Source organism: Harmonia axyridis, chromosome 5, assembly GCF_914767665.1.
Source record: "Harmonia axyridis chromosome 5, icHarAxyr1.1, whole genome shotgun sequence".
Lineage (NCBI taxonomy): Eukaryota > Metazoa > Arthropoda > Insecta > Coleoptera > Coccinellidae > Harmonia > Harmonia axyridis.
Window position 1 is genome coordinate 13206519 of NC_059505.1, and position 24972 is coordinate 13231490.

Below are 24972 nucleotides of genomic sequence, written 5' to 3' on the forward strand. Positions count from 1 at the left end.
GGGTTCGAGTCCCGCTCGGTGAAGTACTTTTTCTGGAATTAAACAATTGTCGTTTAAGCCATCAAAAATATTATGCTATTATATTTTTATTATTCTTATAAGTTTGATGTTTTTACCAAATTAATTATCTCGAAAATTAGGCCCCAAAATGTGTCATTCATTTTTGTTCTAGCTAAAACGGATTCCGAGATCCCCTCACTAGATAACGAATTTGGACACCCCATACGAGGTTGTTTTGATTCAATATTGTGAAAATAAACTAAGCTTGATTTCATAAAATCCAATCAAAACAGTTTATTAACAGAATTATTAATATATTCGTGTTGTAAGATAACACCTAGTGATTTCTTTATCGCACTAGTAAAGTAAATAGTGACGAAGCAAGGCCTTAATTTGATGTTGGTAAGATTCAGTTTTCGAGGCCCTTTGCATTGACGCAAGAAAATGTTCGTATTCTGGCGAGGCGTTCTCAGCCAATTTTTAAGGTGTTTCATCCCGGTTTTTTTTTCTGTAAGAATGCCTTTCTCTCAAAATAGTCATTCTTATTCACCAACGTTGGCAATTCAACTCAACCGATAGACACAATAATTTTCGAGTTTGGATGAAAATTCAAAGGAAGATCTCATCATTAGGATTAAATTACTTGTATCATAGCATGTAACTTCATCCACATAATATTCCCATCGACGAAATTCAATACATCCGATACCTTTTTTCACTGCAATTGAATAGCAAGATCCAGTTTCCGATGGAGACTGGAGAGCAAATTTCACATGAATTAGAGCTAACGTTGTATCCGCAATTCAAACATGTCACACAGGACTGGTAATCTAGTCAAAATAGACAAAAAATTTGCCAACAAGTTTAAGAGGGCTTTAATACATCATTTTGAAAGCTGTGTCAAAAGTCCCCAAAACGCTTAAGCGTTGTTTTCTACCAAAAGTCAGAGATCACATATAGTTGTTTTTTGTATATTCAAAATGGCGAAAGCTACCGAAAACAAAGGTAGAATAAAGTTTGTAACTCTCAAATTCTCTACCAAAAAATTTCACTTTTTCTCTACAAAGCACCGTTCTGGAGTTTTCTCAATTTCAAACCGCAGGAAAGTCGTAATTTCAAATATACCGGTTAGTCATGGCAGATATTTGAATTTTTTTTCGGCGGACTTGTTCAGATTTTCTTCTAGTTTATTCTTGAAATATTTCTGCATTTAATATAGATGTTCCATTTGGAGGAAACATATTTGAGACAAATTAGCAGAGTCTCAGTAGGTACTGATAAACTGACGAATTATTGAATTTTTTAAATATTTTTTTGTCATACTGTAATTGAAACTTCAATTTTTGTCGAATAATTCAAAAATACCGAAAATTTTGAAGAAGTATAGGTATCGGTGAAAAAGTAATTCAATTTTACTGAATAATCGAAATATGTTAAAAATAATGAAGTGTTCATAGATAGAGGAAACAAGAGTTTTATTTATTTATCTTGAATGAAAAATTCTGTATATTCGAAAATATTTTGAAAATTTACTACTAAATGCAATGCTAGGAAAAAAAATATAATATCTGCCTGTCTTGACAGATCATTTTGTCACAATGTCTGTTATTTTCGAATTTTAAGCTAGGAACGTCCACAAAAGATAAGGTTGAATTCACTGAGACAAATAGGAACATCTTCAAATTCTATTCTGATCAGATCATCTGACACGGAAATAGTGAAATTTTTTTTTCCAATATTCTTCATGCATATTCTATGATTCTGATGAAAGATTGCACAGAGTTTGAACTCTTTATTTCATATGAACATATGAAATCACAACACTGTTGGTGTAGTGAGCATGAAATATAAGGTAATTTTTTTCGATGTTCCTCTTAAAATTTCAATGGTTCTGATGACGATATTTAACTAAATTCTGCATGAAGCTTAAAATGGGTGATTTATTAGCTCACCGCCAAACTTTGGCTCATGAAAGGTGATGTAATTTCAACAAAAATCATTATGAAAACATTTCAATTATTTGAGGAAATGGCTTCGAAAGTTTCATTCATGTCTGTTGATATGATTTATTAATAACTAAGAAATATGCTTAGATACAAGCGTAAATACTTTTATCGGTACATTATCGGTAGGTTTTTTAATTGTCGTGTTTCATGTCACTAAAATTGCAGCAAAAATTCAAGACTTGGTACTAAGTTATTAATTTACTCCTTAAAATGTACGTTCACAGCATGGAAGAGTATACCGATATCATATTCTTTTATATTTATCGTAATGAAAATACCTACTGACAATAAACTGACAAGTGTATTTACGCTTTTTTTTTAAAGTCAAATTTTTTGTTATTAATAAATCATATCAATTAGACATGAATGAAACTTCTGCAGCTATTTTTCCCTTAAATATTTGAAGTCGGACATATCTTTCCATAATATTTTTCTGTAGAAATTACATGATAAAGTTTGTCGGTGAGCTAATAAATCAGAGATTCAGATCGAATTTAAAACCAATAGGATCTACAATCATGAGAATATTCAGACCGCTCAAATTTTTCTATAGTTCTATAGTCTTATTGATCTCTTTTACTAAAATGTTTGCTTTTTTATGTCATATTTTGCTTGATTTTTCCATATTTCTGAAAACGTTATCAATCCTGTTATTCAATATTCACACGCAAAATCCCTGCAACTCGAACCTGATTGGGTACTGCTCTGAACATATCAAAATTACATAAAAGGTTTTGAAGAGTGAACAAACCCACAAAATTTATGGATATATGAAATTGAGGTCAATTTTCTTGAATCATCCTGTATCTTCGAAACCAACAGGATACATAACAACCTATTTTGCTGATAGGCCTGGATGGCCTGCATTCACCACTAGGCTATGGCCAAATATTCAAGTAACACCCTTTATAACTCCACTTTTTTGAGAATCGCGCAGTTTTATAAGTTAATATTATAAACATAAGTCAATATTTTTTAGGAAAAAAATGTGTTCGTACTTAAGTAGAAATTACAATTTTTTTTTCAAACTTACATAACAACGTCATATTTTGACTGACAATATTATCGAACAGTTCTACTTTTCCTCTGCCGGAGGGAAAAGTGTTGCTATGTCAACGATGAATTACTTTTTAGTCCGCCCCAGGGAAAAGTGTTGCCTAGCAATGATAACTATCAACTTACATATTCTACTTCCTAGCAATGATAACTATCAACTTACATATTCTACTTCATCTGTCAAAATTAATTTAGCATGATAACTGTAACTATACTACAAGGCATATTCCATTGATGAATCAATTATAAGGATCGTATATTGATCTTATTTGAAGTTTGATCTCCAGATTTTTGTGTATTTCAAAACGTTTGAAAATAAAAATAATATATTACTACTATTTAATTCGGAAAAGAAATGACTTTTGAGGCTCTCTTTCAATTTATAATATACACAAGCTCGCCATGAAAAGTGCTACTTCTGATGAAATAATATACTATTTTTTGTTATATTGTTGATATTATTAAGAGTTTAGGTATATCTTCATTTCATGTTCATTCACAAATGTAAATTTCATATTTTTTTTGGTGTATTTGGGTGATCCTTGTTAGGATTCCAGTTTATGTTGATTAAATAAATGAATAAAGACAATATAATTCGTTGTTCAACATTTCCTGTGATCAGGAGATATTATTTCAATTTCCCATCTCAGTTTGTTTAGCATAAATTCATCGATGTAAAATGGGAACATCCTATACATACCATACCGATAGAAATAATATTTCCCATCCATTTTTCATCCTTGATCCGACTTAACTCTCAAAATATGATGTACGATACGATATACACAAATAACAGGTGTAACGTTCATTACGTCAATGCCACAGTCTCTTCACCTAAGCTTATTTTGATACGGGTCAAATGAAATATTCGAAATGAATAAATATCGTATATCTATCATCGAATGAACTGAGCCTGATATTCGAATAGTCCAAACAAAAGATTATGAAACAGATTTCCACCCTGATTCCAATTTGGGATTCAAACTCAAAACAACTCCATCTTCCAACGTAAACTATAAGGCAAAACAAAAAAGAAATTTCGTGGTAAACATTGGCGGCATAATTATTTCAAAAATAAACCACAATCCTGGTAGGTGGCAATTAAATCGAAGGTATCTGACTTGATCGTAAATCTGAAATGAATACGATACTTTTCTTGTTTTCTAATTGAAGCTTGAGTTCAATCATCAAAGGTTGATGATAAAAGGTATAAATATCTGACTTTTGCTTTTATTGCTAGTCCGGGGTTTATATCTAGATATAAATAAGCCTGATTTCTAAGATCAATCCTACTCTGAATTCAGAGATAGATCGATAAATATATTTCGTTGTGAAAAAGGACAGTGACATCGCCAACAATCTTCTGAGAAGTTACACAGAGTCGGGATAAAAAACATTGAAACAGAGATCTCGTATCGAAAGAAATTTTATAATGGATCAAAGAAACCGAAGAAAAACTATTTTCTTTCTGCGTTTCCGAACTTAAGTTCATGTTAAGAACATCAAGGATTAGCTAAATTGAAGATGTCCATCGAAATGTTGGAAAAAAGTTTCTCTTTAAAATCTTTGTACCATGACCAAATCAAATCTACATAAAAATTAATCTCATATTTCATAAACAGTACACTTCAAACAACCGATTCTCTCTTTATTTTCGGAATTGCAATGCAGTACGTAACACATGTAGTTGTTCTCTACTCTGATTTCTCAGAGTTTAGTAATTTGTAGGAAAACACTGAGAAAATACAGAAAAAATTCAAATTTTTAATTCTAATCGCTTCAGAATACTTCAGAAACAAATGGTTTTCCGGAAAAACAATCTGTTTCAGAAGATTTTCTGGGCGATTTGTGACGTTTTTGATTCTGTGATCTGCTGATATTTCAGGTCTGGAGTTCCAAAATAGTCGTTACATTGAGATGCCTTCTTTTCCTCGGGTCCCATTTCGGAGCTCAAAATCTGAGTATTATTCCGAATTTTGATAGAGTTTGAGGGGTAAGATATGGAATAGTGTTTGTGCAGTGTGGATTTTTGTGGATCGATCAAATCTGATGGTCCCATGGCTACAGGGATCACGAAAGTTTGTCAGCAAAAATTCCTGAAAATGTTTTCCAAAATCTTTATATATTTTTATCTTTTTGGGGAATAAATACTAGGGCAACCATTTCTTTCAAATATCTCACTATACCGTTTGGACTCGTCAATACGCTCTATTAGTGACGTCACTTACCGCCATTTTAGTTCTCTTGTCAGTGTTCGGAATCCGAACAATCAAATTGTCATTCAAATTAGTACGTTATCGTTGAAGAAATTGGCTTATTTTGATAAATAAGATTATTTAAGGAACGATTTTACTATTAGTGTATAGACAGAAGGCACGAGATTAATGCCAGTAAGTTCGAACTTGAAGTGCAACTAATAAACACGGCTTTTTAAAAAATCTGGGGAATGATACAGGATTCAAACTTACTGGTATTAACCTTGTTCCTTCTGTCTATCAATTAATACTGAAATCGTTCCTCAAATACTCTCATTTATGAAAATAAGCCAATTCCTTCAACGACACCGTACTAATTTGAATGACAATTCATTTGTTTGGATTCCGAACACTGACAGGAGAACCAAAAATGGCGGTGTGTGACGTCACACTAATAGAGCGTATTGCGAAATTTCCCTGTTTGATGGAACGACAACATATACGTGTTTTGTTTCAATCCGTACACGAGATTCATAGCATTCAAACCTCGGTTCAAAGTTCAAACGTTGTAATAAATATAATCTTTGATCACTTAATCAGCCCAAATTCACCATCTATAATTATCAATGGAATGAATATAAAACCGATACCAACTATAAAATATTTAGGAGTTCAAATAGACAACAGATACAACTTTAATGCTCACACAAAGATGATAAAGAAAAATACTATTTCCAGATCCACATATTTTACCAAATTAACATATAAGACACAAGGAATCAACATTCATACCGCAGCAAAACTATACAAAACAATTTGCAGGCCCTTGATTGAATATGCTCACCCACTGTATGCAAACTGCAAATCCATAGCAATGAAAAATCTACAAGTAGCAGAAACTGTAGCCCTGAGAAAAATAACCAGAATGCGACATCCAAATAATGTTCTACATAATCCCCCTAATCAATTTTTACATGGAAAGACAGGAATTGAACAGATAAATGAAAGAATCAAGAGACTCAACAAGAAGTTTCATTCTTAACTCATTGAACATCAGAATATAATTGAACAATACAACAAGAAAACACCCTACACAAACTCTTTTGAAAATTTGAAATATCAGTTAAATAATTATTTTATGTTATAAAGTGTATTATATTGAAGTATAAAAAAAATGTAAATTTAAAGCCTGAAGGACCCTAGGTCGGTGGCCATTTGTTTGACAATAAATAACAGTTACTACTACTATGGATTTCTCTCAGTGGACCGTTAGATTTTCAAATTGATAAATGTTGTTCTTCAAATGGAACAAAAGGAAAGAATCTAACCGTGTTGAATCCGGAAACCTTGGTGTCCACCGAATATGTTAATCAACTTTTTAATCATTTGTCTCAACTTTGTTTTCAAAATTGATATTTGCAGATATTTGTATCAAATATCAATGAATTAGTTCTCAAAAACAGAAGAAAATCTTTATTTTTCCAAACATGAGGCAATAAATCTATTCATCTCTCAAAATTTTAGTGATTAATATTGTTTATTAAGTACCTGCTGACCCTAAATTCAAATAGATTTTGATTAATTTTTGCCTACACTTCAATTGAATGTGCCCAAAATTAATCTACCTTCGAGCCTTTCACCCTAAATTTCAATTTCATCGTCGTTAGTCCCGTTGATTCATATCTTTTCTACACATCCTTTCCATTCTGTGACTCCAAATTATCCTGTGACTGATAGCTTCCCATTTATTCACGACCTTTCTGCCAGCTAGAGCTGTGTCGGTATTATATTTCTTCCATATATGAAAGTTAGATTATGGATTTTAATTTTCAAGAAATTCAGCATGAGTATTTGGTTCCCTATATTTGGCAAACGATTAAAGTTTCATTTGAAATACGAAATTTATTATACCGGGTGATTTTTTTAAATTGAATCAGTCAAAAATCTCGAAAAGGAAATTATCTTACGGAAAAATGTTTCGATAAAAGTTGATGCGATTTTGAGGGGGAATTCCACTTATGCTAAAACTTTTTCCTTGTGAAGGGAACGGGGATCAACTTTGGAATTTCAAATGGAATTCCCTATTTCTTATTGCAGATTCGAATTCTACGACAAAAAAAAACAAAAGTTTTGTTCATGTTACAGATGGATCTGCAAGCGAATTGAAATTTTCCGTCTGAACGACCTTGACGTATCCGTTCCATTAATCATTCACATGAAATTCTGACGTTTCCTGCGAAACTGGTTTTTCCTACGGAATAGTTGAAGCTTTTTTTTCTCGCTATTCTGCTTGAATTTTATATAGTAATAGCATAATAAACAATGACTTACAGACAATTTTTTGATTCCGAAAAAAGTCATCATCAAGCGGGACTCGAACCCGCAACCTCCGAATCACTAGTCCAGTGTTCTACCACCCGAGCTACCTATCGAGGAGGTACTTTTTCCGGAATAAAAAAATTGTCTGCAAGCCAATGATCAGCTTAAAATTTTGCACATACTTGAAATTGTTATTTACCACCTAAAATCTAGACTATATCCGTTACGTGTTCACGAAATTGGGTATTATTTTTTGATATTTCACTAGAATTTTCCGTGGTTCTGATTAAGCTATTAATACGAAATTTTGTTAGTGCTCGAAAAGGTTATTTTATGCATACAAGCAAAATATTGAATCGATGGAACAATCAATCACAGAAATATTGGTATTTTTTTCCTATATTCTTTCAAAATTTTGTATAGTTCTGATGATGTGATCAGCTCGAAATTCTGCACTGTGTTCGAAATTATGAATCTTTTAATCCCAACACCGTCGATTTTATGGTCACATTAGGAATTTTGGATACTACGATATCACCATTCATATCTGTCGGTTCTGTGGTCACGGAAATATTTGGTAATTTTCATTCAATATTCTTGAATGTACGATAATTCTGTTTACTCCATCCGAGCTTTCAATGCCATTTTACGTCCCAATGCTAATTTTCATTTCGTTTGAACCTGCAGTTTTCAACAGGAAAACAACATTTCGAAATATATTTACGGAACCCCTAGTCAGATTTTAATAATTCACGAAATTGACTGCTGCATTCGAGATTCGAACCTATCCTGAAAATATCATATTTTTAAGTCATTCAAGTTATTGTGTACATTGTCGGCTGGATGAACAGAAACGAAATTGAGGATGGATTCGTCATCATTGAAACGTTTGGGACTATTTCCGGCTCAAAATAATCTGACGAAACATCCCTGAAGTTGGGAAATCAACAACTTTCATTTGTTGAAACCCATACTATATGTTGTTATAAGATTTTTTTGGGAAATATAAAAATCTGAGGCATTAAGAATAAGTGAAGATACTGATCCATAAATTATGTTTTTCAAATTCACTATGAACACATTTCGAAAATAACAATTTCAGAATTGTGGTTATTCAATTCATTTGCGATATCTAAATTCCTTAGTTCCTTAGACAAAATTTCTTGACATAGACGATAGAGATTTGAAGTTGATATTTCAATCAAAATGAAGTATAGCGTAATGTCAAACTAAATGAGAAATCTGGTATAAAAAATTTCAGTGCTGCAATATCTGGATATTGCGAAATCATGCAACAGATGATGCCAAGTTCTTCCGAAGTCAATGTTTTCGAACAAAGGGGTTACTTAATTGGTAAGAAGATTGGAAAAGGTACCTATGCCACAGTGCATCTAGCAGACTTCGTAGATGGGGCTGGCCCTAAAAAGCTGCGACTGGCATGTAAAATTTTCGATAAAGAGAAAGCTCCAAAAGATATACTTCGTAAATTTTTTCTCCGAGAATTAGATATTTTAACGAAAATCAAGAATCCACATATAATTCAAGCTCATAGTATTCTACAAAGAGGCCCTAGAGTTTTTATTTTCATGAAATATGCTCCTAATGGTGATCTACTGAATTATATCAAAGTAAATGGGGCGGTAGTGGAAACACAAGCCAAAGTTTGGTTCCATCAGATAGCAAGCGGATTGCAGTACCTTCACAGTATGAACATAGCTCATAGGAACCTAAAGTGTGAAAACATACTTTTATCGGGAAAATTCAATGCAAAGATAACAGACTTTGGATTTGCTAGGTTCTGTACGAACGAAGATGGCGATGTTGTTCTAAGTCAAACCTATTGTGGCTCCACCGCTTATGCAGCTCCAGAAGTTATCAGTGGTATACCTTATAACCCCAAAATGTCAGACGTGTGGTCTCTAGGTGTCATTCTATTCATTATGCTAAACGCATCCATGCCTTTCGATGACTCAAATATGAGGAAATTGTTGAAGGACCAGATGAATAAAAATTGGAATTTCAGATCAAGCGTCACAGATACCTTGTGTTCAAGAGCAAAACATCTGATAAGGGTTCTCTTAGAACCTGATCCAATATTACGATTGAGTTTGAGCAAAGCTCTGAAACATGATTGGGTACATGATAATGAACTATCTAAATCTAAAATGTACTGACCTTATTTCCATCAAATTATAATGGTGTTGTTTCAAAAGAGGATAGCTATTATTAATTTTTCTGTTGAGTAAACAAGTATTAGTATTGCATGTGTTTGAGTTGACGTTAAAACAAAGCAACAAAATTCATGTAGGTACCTAAGACTTGAACACTTTTCCTTTCTTGCAAATGTTTCATCTGAAACTATGATAATGTTTAGAAGGGAACGTGCTGAATGAATTTTAAAGAAAAATTATGCAAACCAATAATTAAATAGAAATGATCCAGATAAACTATCGATATGATGCTCTGAGATTTCATGAAATCTCTCAATTCAATTATCAATGTCAGCTTTGAGGAACATTTATTTCTTTTTCAGTAATTGGAGGTTATTTTTGAGAAAGTGTGAGGTTAGCGGGAAGTTGGAATACTTATTCTGAAATTATGTTCATTATAAGCAGATGCAGATGGTCTGTCGGTCTGTGTGTCCGATAACCGATAACAGAATTAACTCCTTCAATTCCTTCCATATTATGCGTTATACCTTCTAATAGTAATGAAATTTGTTGTTTAGGTATATTTGGAGTGGGTCAAAAGTGATTTCATGCGAATTTAAGCAGTATAAACGGTTTTTCTCATGTGGAAACGTGTAATTCCCGGGGCTTCAATATCTCGCATTTGACTTGAAGGATATTTATGAGATTCACCCCAGTTTCTCAAGGGCCAACAGTGCCGTCGCCAGGAGTGGTACACCGGACATTTTGCCGGGGCGCGAAACTGTATACGGGCGCAAAATCAGTTAATAAAACAAAACTTTTAGCACCTTTAAGAACTATGTCGTTTTTCAATATTGTACATTTATGTCTTCTGAAAACAAGTTAGGATTCTGAACTCCGTGGTATCTTAATTTTCAAAATATGTAATTATGTACCCCCAAAGATCAATCATTATAGGTACACTTGATTGATATCAAAGTGACATGGCATAAAAATAGGAATATGGCCAGTTGAACCGTTTGCCTAAACATTGATTCAAAATTTAAACATTGATTAATTTATGATTTCTCTTGCACCATCTTTCAATGACGTTTAATGGTTTAATGTGGCCTAATCACCGATTACACTAAACAGGAAAATTTGGACGTTTATCTTCCCGATTAGTTTTACAGTGTTCTACCCATAGACTTAATTTCAATTTGATATTAGGTCTATGGTTCTGCGCAACTCGAAAAATAATGTGAGGATCCTGAGAAGAATTTCAGGGGTAACATTGAGGGATAGACAGACCAACAAGTCAATAAGACAGAGAACTGGTGTACAGGATGTTGTCAAGTGGAGTAGACAGAGAAGGAGGGATTGGAGAGACCACGTTGATAGGATGGAGTCAGATAGAATAGCATACATCTGCAAGAATGAACAACCCAGAGGAAGGAGAAAGCCAGGCAGACCACCGAAAAGATGGACTCAAAGCTGGTTTTCCTCATCTGCAGAATAGACCAAGTTTGAATGAATGAATAAATAGAATAGACCAAGGCCAAGCAAACAGGGAACTCCCTAGCTAAAAGAAGAAGAAGAAGAAGAAGAAGACTCATTATGAAAACAATGTTTATTTTTTGAATGGTGCAATTGGCCCTCACAGTACCATCTTTTTACAAATCAATATCATTAATCATTTTGTCGGAAAACTTTGTTAAGAAAACGAAAAAGCCTAAAAGAATACCTCAGTGATCTCGTATTATTCCTTCTTTATAATAATAATAATAATATAATGTTTATTTACTATAAACATAAAAAAATTACAGAGGTATTTATATTTCACGAAATATTTACCTGTGCGTAATTATAAATAAAAAGTGTTTCTAAAATATTTGAAGTAATATCTATACATTATTTATGATATTTAAATTAGCAGTGAATTCTTTCCATTCAGACAATATTGTTTCACGTTCTAGTACAAGTCACTTCCGGGTAAAAGTCCAATCGGGTGGGTTTCTAAGATTCATTCTAGGGTGAACATAATTTCGGGGGTGAAGTGTCCATATTCGGGTTCATAAAATGTCTCTAAATTGTAAGTATTAATTTCAAATTTTTTTTTTTTTTTATTTATTTTTTAATCTTCCTGATTGATTATTCTGCTTATACAATCTCTTCCTTTTTCTATTAACCATTGTTTAGTCTTTCTTCTGTAATATATATAATTTTTTATTTTTTTCAGATTTTCAGGAATTCTTTGATATATCCTTGGGGCTAGGTAAAAACAGGATCTTTGTCCTATCCTTTTTTTGGCTCTTGGTGTTTGGTAGCTATATTCTTTTTTTCTTGTAGAATACAAATGCTCTGTTTTATTCAACCTGATATTTCCTTGAAAGATGTTCAGGAGTATTTGGAGTGCATATGTCTGTCTAATATCGGGAATCCCTGCTAATTGGAATAATTGATCACTTGGGAATTTCAGGTTTTTTCCATAAATTATCTTCATTATCCATTTCTGTATTGTATTCAGATGTTTCAAGTGTGTGTCATAGACTCCTCCCCACCCTATAATTCCGTAGTTGATCTGGGATTGTATTAATGCATTGAATAACATCATTAGATGTTTAGTGTCATTCAAATATTTTTTCATAAGTTTGAACTTATTTAGAAGTCCCCGTATTTATTATGTGTTTATCCCATTTCAGATTAGCATCAATCATTATTCCGAGATATTTTATTGATGTTGTTTCTGGTATCCTTACAATTTCATTTATCTCAAGATCTCCCATTGATGGCAGATCTGAATCATAGGAGGAAAAAGCCATGTATTTCGTTTTCTTTAAATTCAGTGTGAGTTTATTTGCTTGAAACCATTTTCCCAAAACATCAAAATCCTCTTCAACTTTATTTTTCAACTCATGCCACGTGGGAGCCGTGTAATGAATCACAGTATCGTCAGCAAAACTGAGTATGTCGTCGAACAATCAACACATATTCTAAAAAGAATAATGTTTTCTATGTTCTATCATGGTTCAACGCTATTCATAAGAAATTCTGCACGAAACTTGGAATTGCGAGTATAACACATACGTGCTCAACTTGGAATTGTAGACGAGGCTTGAAACTGTCATTCTACATCCAAATGAAAATCTTCATTCCATTGAATTTGCAGTTTCAAAATTAACAAGAACACATATTTACGGTACCCCTTGTCATATTTTGTCCAGTAACGAACGGTGTTCGATATATTAGGAACCTCAAAATTACAAGCTTCAAAAGGTTCTCCCGTTTGAAATTCATCGTGTTATGTCCGAACAGACAGACATAATCGAATTTGAAGACCTTACATTTGAGACCATTCCCGGCTCAAAACTGCAGATTTGATTGATTCAAAATCTTCATTTGGATGAAAAATGATGATTCAATAATATTATTATTCGTGCAAAATTTCATTTTGATCGCTTAACCTGAACCATAGAAAGTCCAAAATTAAAATCGAAAAAATAATTAACCAATATTCCTGTCACAATAAAGCCGACGAAGTTGAAATTCTGTGTTGATTTGAAATAACGATATAAAGCTAAGTACAAATCTAGAGAAACTATAGAAAAGTCAAGTAGAATATCGAAAAAAGAATGAAAAATGAACTGACGTCTATTCAGGACATTTTGAGTGCTCGTTAATTCGAGTTCATAAAAACTGTTTATGGATATATGTTTCCAATATAAATTTTAATTGTTTTATTATCAACATTTGAAAAACTGTCAATCCCATTAGCTGAATAACTTCTTTGCGTGAATCCATATTCAAAATCGATTGTTTGCAGATACTTTTTCATAATTAATTTCATTGGTTGAATTAATCAGATTCATGTGTTGCAAATATCTACAACATGAATTTTCGATTTTTTATATTCAAGTTCTGATTAATCAAGTCGATAGTGTTTTCTTCATGAAGTTTTTGTTTTGCTGATTTAATTGAATATTATTCCATAATTCACTTGAAACTTTCACTAGGAAAAAATTAAAACATTTTTCCTACTTTTGATTCAATAATAATTAGTAGACTGGCATAACCAAAGAAACTGCCAAATACGAATTATTTGTCCTGAACTCTATGACAAGAAACATTGATAGCCAAATTATTTCCACTCGATTTTAATCAAAAAGTTTTTTCGGATAGAATTATATTATGTATCTTATTATACATAATTCTCATTGATATCATGTATTCAAAATGGTGGGGTTGGATAATATACTACAACCATTAATACACTATCAATACACTAATTGATTACCTATTTAATCCTCGATTTTTGAAAACAGAATAAGGTTGTTCTGCTCCGCTGTGTTTTTCAACACTTAGCCGCCTTCATAATAAACTAGATGACCCGGCGGCGTAAAGGCAAAGGCCTGTACAGTTCAGAGCGCGAGGTCCGCGCGGCGCTCTCGATCACTCGTGGCTTTGTTTATGAATACGCTGCATGGCAGACGACAAATTCCAGTGTAATACAGAGCCAATAAATTATATATGTCTTTGTGTCGTGTTCATATTTATACGTGCTTAATTAGGTATTTTGCAACACTGCATTTTCATATTATTTTACATAAATTTGGCATATGATTCTGAATTAAAATTACTTTTTGTTTAATTGAGAATATTGTGGCGAAATACCCAATTGAACAGTATAGGTTTGTCTCGTGAATTTTAAAATCTATTCATTCCTACCTTCATCTTCCTGATGAATGGTAGATATTCGTACAATAAAAGTCATATATACATGGGTCATTATATATTTTAAATAACGAAATACAGAATTAAGTTCAATGTAACTTAGCATTTGGTAGGTTATGCGAAATGTTGCTTCCAAGGCTGTGCTTCCGTTTTAGTTTTTCAATTTTGGAAGGCCTGCCAGCTTGAATTCTCCCAGATTGAGGCAATGCTTTGTTTTTACGTCGCGAAATTGACGTTGGCTGCACTCGAATTTTTCTAGATTTTCTCCCGCATATTCGACTTTTAGCTTCCAAAAAGTTTAAAATTTGGGAAGGGGTTTTCAGGCTGTTCATTACTGCATTAAACTTAATGATGGATAAAGTAGCTTCTGGGCTTTGATTGTCTTCGAGCGTACTTGTTATGCGCTCAAATTCACTGCGCATTCTTTTAATTTCTTCTTTAAATCGGCTTTCACATTCTTCGGCGTTCATTTGTAAATCCATTGATGTTGCTAAGTCTACTTCAGCAGGAACAGAATTAGTTGATTGAACTGAGTTTTCAAAGTTTTCAAGATCAGTTGTGTTTGAATCCATATTTTTATAAAATTCCTCTGGTGCTGAATGCCCAACAGCTAATTTGGCTAATTGTATTCTGTCATGAACGCTTAGAACTGGAGACGTTTTAAATAATATACCAAATTTTTGTTCTATTGCGCATAGGTGCTTACAGAATTTGCCACCTGTGCCTGATGGACAATCACAAAAAGCAATTTTAGCATTCACTGTATAAAATAAATTGGAATCTTTTTCAGATGCAACATGGAAAATTGTATTGTCCCTTTGATAAATAATGTTAATATCTTTTGCTCTAAAACACATATTTCTATAATCAATTTGGGGTTTAGATCTTCTTGAATTTGCAAATTCCAACAATTTTCGCTTATAGTAGTTTTCGAACACATTGATGATAAAATCAACCAATGCACAAGAGTTAAAAACCTTGCACCTTTGCAAAACTATATCTTTAAAAATCCTAATTGAAGCTTCAGTGTAATTATTAGTATTGTTACCTCTTGTTATTATATTATTTCTGTACGAAATACACCATTCTTTTCTGCGGACCCACAATTTCTCCAGATGATCATATAATGCTTTGTTACTTTGCACTATATTATTACTCATCAAGAAATCATAATTCTCTTCTGAATCTTGTAATGTTGGAGCGTAAAGTATGTTCCTAAACATTTCCATCACTGTTCTTCTGTCCTCCTTTTTCACGTTATGGTCAGTTTGCCAGAGCCATCTCCATAAAGCTTGACAAAGATGGAATGTACATAGAAGTAATATGGAGTTCGGAAATACAGCTGATAACGCATTGCGCTCGGATGCACTGTCATCAGTCATAAACACTTTTGGATCGAACTTTCTATTTTCTACTTCGATTGCTTCAGTGGCAGACGCAAAAGCTAAAGTATAATTCGCTTCAGTTTGGGATGTGTGAAGAATGCATGCGATAGGAACAGCCCCTGTTTTGTTTGAAGTGAATAGAAATGTGACACAAGTATTTGTCTGATCGCAAGATCCGCTGGAGTCCACGAAAACCATTTCAGTGCATAAATTTTGAAGAAATGCGCGTCGCATTATTGGAGTAATAACAACTGCGATAAAAGGATTTTCTTTGATGACTAGTGTACCGCCGGATTTCTGCAACAAGGACTGTCTGTTCTTGAGAACTTCTATCATACTTTTTTCTTCTCGACTACCGTACTGAGAGAAACGCCACTTATCATACAAGTACTTTATCTGCCTCTCAGTAGGATTTTCTCTAGCATTAGCAAGAAGATATGCTGTACTTACATTCTGTATTTCCTTCGTTTCTTCAGAACCAGATTCAATTATTTTCATTTCATGATAAAATCTAGCAGCTGACGGAGTCATTCCCGAAATAAAGTATGACTCAAAAATGTCTTGTACTGTCTTGTTCACACGCAAGTATCGAAAAGCTTGTGCCACATTTATCCTATGGGAATGTTGAAAATTTATTTTTATCACTACGTTAATTCCGTCTTTTAACAGCACATCATTTTTTATTGTGTTTCTATTAATTTTTTTGAATTTAATGCTTTGCAATTTTTGTTCCTAACTTCACACGACTGCCGTTTTCGTTCAGCTACTTTATTCAATGATGAGTGTTGACACACGTATAGCTTTCGGAATTCATAGCGAGTTGCATTAGGATAACGTCTTAACGTTATCCAGTTTGTATTGGTCGAGTATGAAAAATCTTTTACCCAATTGTCACATTTTTCATCCACTGTGCCCACTCCTGAAAGCTTACACTGCACTAAAATACTGAACTTTTCGTTGTTGTCCACAGCTGTTATATTGAGAATGTTTACATTTTGGCACAAACGCCCGAACAATCTTTTTAAGGTTGATTCATCCATGATGCACGCGATAGAATCAAGAGAAAATAGAAATTATAACCTATAACAACGTGAACGTGTAATATGCAACTAGTAACTGGTCAATATTACGATTCCAAGTGAGGCGGACGAGGAATTGCGACAGTTGCTCTGTATCGTACTGCGATTTGTCACACGCAACGCAGCATATTCATAAACAAAACCACGAGTGATACAGAGCGTCGCGCGAACCTCGCGCTCTGTACTATACAGGCTTTTGCCTTTACGCGACCCGGCGAACTTCGTACCGCCCTATAATCAAGAAATATCTGTTACCTTTTTATCTGAATTAAGTTAATTTCTTTATTAAGTATTGCAATATTGACAAAAAACGTTCATTGCAATAGCAACGATATGAGTGTACTGTAGTCAATTTATTTGTTATAATTAAATGCAGCTCTATAGGGTTTAACCGCAACACTTCTATTTTGTTGGTTCCGATTCCATCGATTCCGTTCAACTTTGTTCCGCGTTTCACGTTGCTCATCAATTTGACTTGCTCTTGTATTTCTTTGACATGCAGCATTACGGGTTCTGCGACTTAAGTTTGTACGTCTAATTGCCGGCATTTTTAGAAACAGAAATTCAACTAAAAATAAAAAAACTATAGTACCTACCTATTCTTTCATAAAAGTATGAAAATGGTCTATCAAAACTTTCCAACACTATATTAATTTCACTAACCTTGTTGAACAAACACTTCAGAAAAAAACACACACTACAAATTATCCTGTAGAAACCAATGTGGAAAGTACACTAAGAAACAGGCGCGGATCCAGGCCCCACTTTTGGGGGGGGAACTTTTAGATACTCAAAATACTGAAAATGTGGACCCCAGACACTTTCGCCATTTTGGGACGTCATTTTTTTTGCCGTTCATAGATATGGATCTTCCCAAAATGTATTGAAGGTGAAATTTTTGCTGATATTGTAATTATTTGAGCCTAAGTATGTCAAATTCTAGGAGGGACGGCAAAATTTAAGAGGTGCCTGGGTCATTTGGGGGGGGAACGTTCCCCCAGTTCCCCCCCCGTGGATCCGCGCCTGCTAAGAAATGGTAAATGAATTATGCAGGTATTTTGTTATTATAACTCCGACCACATACCAACTCTGACCGATATATTTGCAAAGAGCGTGTAAACTACGTTTCTTTGTTTTTATGTCAACTACGTGAATATTACTGCCAGTGACACATTATTTTATTAGGTGTGTGAATAAGTCTTTCCCGTTTTTTGTAAGAGATGGCGCCACCAATACTGTGCGAGTATTTAATGGTTACATATGTCATAATCAAAGCTTATTCATCTGTCAACAATTCCACACTAACACGTTAGTTGAAATTTTTTCGCATCATAAATTTTTGAAATCGTGAAAATGTCGAAATTTGAGCCGAGTCGACGTCATTTGCGGGAAGTTTCACTTTATTGGTTCAATTTGAAGAAATCTGCTGCCGAGGCGCATCGGTTGCTTCAGGAAGCTTATGGAGAAGGTTGTGTCGATGATTCAAGTGTTCGCGGATGGTTTCGACGCTTCAAAAGTGGCGATTTCGACGTGGAAGACAAGGAGCGTTCCGGGCGGCCGCAAATCTTTGAAGATCAAGAATTGGCGACTTTGCTTGATGAAGATTCGTGTCAAACGCAAGAAGAACTTGCTGAAGCATTGGGAGTTGACCGAACAACCATTTCCAAGCGTTTGAAAGCCATGGGAATGATCCAAAAGCACGACAAAGTTATTTTGCAACATGACAATGCTCACCCACATGTTGCACAGCCGGTGAAAACATACTTAGAAACGCTCAAATGGGAAGTCCTACCCCACCCGCCGTATAGTCCAGACATTGCTCCGTCTGATTACCATCTCTTCAGATCGATGACGCATGGCCTGGCTGACCAGCACTTCCATTCCTACGAGGAAGCCAAAAAATGGGTGGATGACTGGATAGAGGCCAAACCGGTCGAATTTTTTCGCAACGGGATTCGTATGTTGCCAGAAAGATGGGGAAAAGTTGTAGCTAGCGATGGCCAATACTTTCAATAATTCATTTGTAACCATTTTTTCACAATAAAGGCTCAAAATTTGAAAAAAAACGGGAAAAACTTATTCACACATCTTATATTAAAAAAGTGAAATGTTCTAGTTTCCTGTGCAACTTTCGTATTTTTTTCTTACATGAGAATCTTCTTCTAATAATAACAAATACAACAAAAAAAGAATTAGTGAAATCGGTCCAGCCATTCACGCGTGATGCCGTGACCAAGGGAAAAAGGGATTCATTTTTATCTATATACATAATAACTCATGACAGCCAAACCAATAAAAACAGAATTCCTCAATACTCTCGATGAGCCCGAAACGTTTGTTTATATTTTTGACGTTGATAAATATCAAAAAAAAAATTTTAGTAAAGGACAATCCCTACAAATCAAATACCCAATACATCAGATTATTTATTAAAACATTTCAATATTTTTCATTCACTATAATTTAATTTTTTTTTTCACGATTGCAAGATTCCTTATCTGAAACAAAAAGATCTGTGTTATCATCGGATCAGGTTATGATGGATAATATGTTGCTATTGATGTTTTTCAGCAGCAATGCAATCTGCAACAGGTTTCTTGTCACACGGTCATATTACTCTTCTGATCATATTTCATGCTCTTTTTCAACTAAGCTCTGCTACAATCAAACTGATATTATTAATTAATTGATATTTATTTCACAATTACCCTAATTTTACTCAAGTTCACTATTATCTTCATAAAATTGAATACATGATTGCGCAACTGCTAACATACAGACCTAATTGAATGAATTTCATTAATTCCTCTAATCTAGTTTGTGATATACTTTTTAATTTCCTTAATTAAAACTAAGCTACCCTTAAGGTTCTCCAACTTTTCCCAATTCATTCAATGGGGTATCCCGACTATTTTGCTCCTAGCCGCTAATTCACAAACTGGAGAAAAGTTCACCTCCAACTGGAAACATGAGAATCGATAATAACACAATAGCATTGTTCTTTACGGCAAAAGTTTCGGTTGAAGTTGTAGGAATTCTGAAAAGTTAGTCTAGGTACGATACTTCAGACTGCCATCGGCCTGACTCATGTACGTTACCTCTGTGGCAATATCCTCGGCAACTTTGACCGAAGGGATTAATTGAGTGGATTGTGATATACAAGCAATTTCATTACTTGAAAATGTCAAACTAGTATTATTGCACAAAGTTCAAGTAGCAGTATTAACCGAGTATAGTTTACTCTGAAATTTCCTCAAGTGTTTAGCGACGCTATATCATTTGTTTCGATCTACGTATTTTTCACATTTTGACTCACTGGCGACGAATGCGTTAATAGTATATTCTAAAACAAGTTGCAGAATAGGCTCCTATTCCTACACGAATGCGAAATTCGAATTCGAATTTCGAACGCATGAGTGTTGGAATTGCCTTCAGCAACGGGTATTAGACGAAATTTTCTCTATTTCAGTCAAGTTTTGTGAAATATTGTCGAAATTGAATGAAAAATTCAGATTATATATCTAAGTGACTTTTGTATTGTATCTTGGCAGTTGGTGTGACTTACGAAAATTGACAGATTACGGAATTTGAACTTGAATCGTACTCCGAATTTTGAAATAATTTATAATTACTCAATAAATTCGTGATTATGTCTGACGAAATCAATTTAACACCACCAGAGTTGAGAGAAATTGCGAATAATGTTACAAATAATTTCACTATATCCAAATTATATTATATTGACAATTGATGTGTGTTGAAATTTGATAGGATCGGAAGTCAGTGTAGACGAAAACAGAACGAAAAATATAACTGAAACCAATGCAGCAATGAGTCCATTACAGCACTGTTTTTAGTAGTGTAATGAACCCATTACGATACTGAAATAGAGAAAATCAATTCTGTCCATCTTTCCGCCGTCCTTGAACACGATAGTTATCGAACAGTAAACCTAAAACCTTAAAATTTTCAGAATGGGTTCAGAAAAGGTGAGTAATATCCGATTAGGGAGTCCATAAATATGACTGTTCGCAAACAATAATAACAATTTCAAACTTCAAGCAAAATTTCATTTTGATAGCGTCATGGAGTTCTGCATAATACCCAATGACAAAACTAACTAGTTCCTTTCAGTATTCAACAATTACTTTGAAGATAAACAATTTACTTGTGTAATCGAGCGGGATTCTTCAATACCTTGTCTAGATATCCTTTTAAAATATCTAATAACTGTATTATTATAGACATATGTATAATGAAAGAGTATCTTTTCAGGCAGGTATTCATGGGTCCAATCATAAATATAGGCATTAGTTAAATCTGGTGTTGGGTTTGAGAGATCGGATAGAAAGAATTGTTACCCCTATATTAATAAGCCCTTACCTTAATAAATTGAGGAATTTACTTGTGAACAATTAATATCTTGTGAGATTACTTTTTAATACTGCTAGTAAAATGAAAGCGAGACTGGAGGCTCAAAATCAGGACTAATGTGATTTCTAACTTTGATAAGATTTGATAACAGAATATTCATGATACCATACATCCACAACTCAACTGATACAATCTGTTCAGTTGTTATTAAGGGTTAATAAAAATAAAATCGTACCTCCTGTTCTCTATATAAAAATCTAGAGTGACTCACTCCGTATATCGTCGGTTTACTTCAAGATAAGTACATTTTTGCGTTAAGTTTTTTTTTTCGTAACCAAATTTTCCTTATATCTGGCATTAATTATGTTCACAGTATCATAATTAATTTAATTTTTTCACTTTTTGAAGGTTTTCTTTCATGAAGTTGTTTTATTGGAGGCAGAAACTTTCAAACCTCAAAGAAATTTGGATAAGGGTCAAAATCACCTGAAAATCAACTTTGAATGACATTGTATGATATATCATTGAATTCAGCGTTAAAAGTAATTTCGAAAAGTGTCATAAAATATGCAGGTGCGTATTGAAAAAATTGAGGTTGAGGGTGGCCCAGAGATTACGAAACGTTGAATACGAAATCTGATTATGTCAAATTGAGAACAATTTACTGTCGAATAAAAAATTCCTGTAACATTTTTTGATAATATTTGAAATAAAGTGGGAACAAAAGAAAAATCAAAATGACATAATTTACTTTTCTTATGATATCTCAATAACCGGCCCTGATAATCTCGATTTGTTTGAACTGCTTGATAATACTTCTATGCATGCAACTTTTTCTCCATTTGACCGACCTTCCAACTCTTATGGTTTAAAAGTTACCAATACAATCCCATTGAAAAAGCGGCCACCCTGTATAAGAGCATATGTATATTGATTTTAACATTTGTAGATTCAGAATGAAGAATCCGATGGGAGACGTATAATGTATTCACGTCTGAATTTGCTTCACATTAGGGGGGAAGAAGGCATCGAAATTCTAATTTTATGTGCTATCATTGTGAAGCAAATGAAATGGGTCAGATATAAGATATCAGAACAATGGGAATTTCCTTATGATGTAAATGAAGAACACAAAATTCCAAAATTTTTTGAGTACCTTAAAACTAAGAAATGTAGGTAATCCTCGGTTGAAGGAATTTTTTTACGGAAAAATAACAATATTTATGAACCCATTATAATCTAAATGACAAAGGAACTGCAGCACCCAGAAACTGCTGTTGAAATTTTGAATTTTTGTGGTACAACATAGATAGTAAAGCAATAAGAACATGATTGAAATTTAGAGAAAAAAAGATGGATTCACATTTTTTTTCACAATGTGTTTGTTCACCGCGATTATCTAGACTAGACTAGAGATCATACAACACGTTAACACGTATGTAAAAGTGGCTCCTCAAAATACAAGATTTTTCTGTACGAATATTTGTGTTTCTAGTGTTTCTACTATTAGTTTTCTTGTGTACTAATATTATACATTCAAGGTAGGAAATTTCCGCTTGAAAAGCCCTTTACCTGTGGTTTATTTTTTTTATTTTCTTTTGTTTTGCTTTGGAATTTCATCTTTGTTTACATTAGTACGCACTTCGGTTGCGTCGATCACCCCTCCAGTCCCACCTGTCCTGTGCGTTGTACGTTGATTGCCGCTATACAGTCTGACTTGTTTCAGTATTTCATATATCTTTGATTGCGACGTGTGGCGTTTGAATGCAGGATCCTTTCCGCGTGGTTACGTGATTTTATGATTCCAATCACTGTACTGCAGATTGCATCCTTCCACCAATTCTTGTTCCTTACCTTTGTTGCTTACCTTCTCTCTTCCGTGGCCTACCCTGTCTGTATTTAAGCCTCTCTTATCGGCCCAAGAGAGTGAAATTCTGTGATTTCCTATTCTATTCCTGTTTCAAAAATCTGCCCTTTATACTTTGTTCACAACAAATTTCCTCTACGTTTTGGGATGGAGGGTAGATCTCTTCGTGGTAAATCATCCTCCTCGTCAGCGCAGGTCGATTCTCAACAATTAAAGTTGGCTTCTCTGAGCTCAGATCAGTTTGCTTTACTCATGAGAAAACTGAATGAGATATCTACTGATATTTCCATAATTAAAGCTAATCAACAAATCCTTCAGTCAGATCTTTCTGAGTGTAAATCCATACTCGAGAAGCACTCGTCTGAAATACTTCGCCACAACGATACTTTGGCCACCCATTCTCAAACCATTGATCAGCATGGTTTGGATATTGCCACTTGCTCCTCCAGGATTGATCTTTTGACTGAAAGCCATAGGTCCCTCAAAGACGTTGTAGATTCTACTAATCAAAGGCTATCAAGATTTGAAAAGTCTAAGCTATCCACTAGTACCTGTCCTAATCCAAGCATGCAACCATCCGAACTGCTTGATCGTCTTCGGAGATCCCACAATATTTTGATCCGTGGTGTACCCGAGACGAATTTCAATGAGGATTTCTCTGTTGGTTCGAGGATTCTTGATTGTGTAGCTCCTGATGCAAACTCGCACCGAATCTCAGTTGCAAGAATTGGCGCCCCTTCTACCGATCGTCATAGGATTTTAAAAGTTTCATTCACTAACCCAATGATTGCTACTAAGATCCTGAAAAATGAAACAATGATTAAAAATAAACCTGATTGCCGAAATTTCAGCATCTCGGACGACAAGACACCTATGCAAATCAAGGAACTTAGCGAGTTACGTGAACAGCTCAAGCGCAGAATAAATGCAGGAGAATCTAATATTAACATAAAATATCTTTCTGGTACTCCTGTTATCACTAATATATCAGATACCAAACAGCCAAAAAACTAAATTAGCCTGCTGAATCCTGTCTCCACCCGTGAATCCCGAGGTACGACAGCACATCTACAATTATTGGTCACGAATTCCTTCTCGATCAAGTCTTCAACACCTTGGCATTCAAGTGAAAGTGTGTAATTTTATTGTGTTATTTTTTTTTTCTCCAGATAATCTTTGTTATTTTTCGCTTTTCAAGCACTTTACCTTGTTTTCCTCTTAAAAAAAATATTTTTTCTGTGAGTTTATAGGCATTGCCCAAACTTCAATCGATGTTTAATAATAATAATAATAATAATAATAATAATCTATACACTCCCCAACACGTCTCGGCATTGATGCGATAGGATGGTCCATTTCTACTTGAGGGATACTATCCCAAGCTACTTGTACTCCATGTCTCAGAGCTGCCAAAGTCCGTGGGGGCTGGCGTAAATTTCCAAGCCTCTTACCCATGATGTCCCAAACAAGCTCTATGGGCGAAAGATTGGAGGATCTGGGCGGCCTTGGCAAAATATTTACATGGGTCGCTTCGAAAAGGTTTAAACTAACTCTGGCAACGGGCATTATCTTGCTGAAATTTTGGATTCACGAGTCGGTTAAGGTAAGGGAGAACATATGACTCCACTATTTCTTGAAGGTATCGCAGCGCTGTCATGTTACCTCGAACAAAGATTAAAGGTGGCTCACTTGCATGTGCAATAGCACCCCATACTATACCGCCTATTGTCAGGTGTACATGACGCTCAACATCAAACTGGGGTTCACGTCTTTCTCCCCGACGTCGTCTCACCCTTCTTCGGCCATCATGTGCACCCAAGGAGAATCGAGA

General features: G+C 34.2%; 2 protein-coding genes across 3 annotated transcripts in view; one reads left to right on the top strand and one right to left on the bottom strand.

Moving 5' to 3' along the window:
- Positions 1-24972, bottom strand: part of LOC123679769 (potassium voltage-gated channel subfamily H member 8) — a 444333-nt gene that overhangs the window by 414577 nt on the left and 4784 nt on the right. The window lies entirely within an intron of this gene.
- Positions 8768-9836, top strand: LOC123679776 (testis-specific serine/threonine-protein kinase 1-like). Its single transcript, XM_045617262.1, has one exon. It carries the CDS (start codon positions 8866-8868, stop codon positions 9748-9750), a length of 885 nt encoding a protein of 294 aa, XP_045473218.1. The 5' UTR covers positions 8768-8865; the 3' UTR covers positions 9751-9836.

Coding starts and splice junctions, on each gene's coding strand:
- LOC123679776 (XM_045617262.1), top strand. CDS start 8,866: ATGCAACAGATGATGCCAAGTTCTTCCGAAGTCAATGTTTTCGAACAA.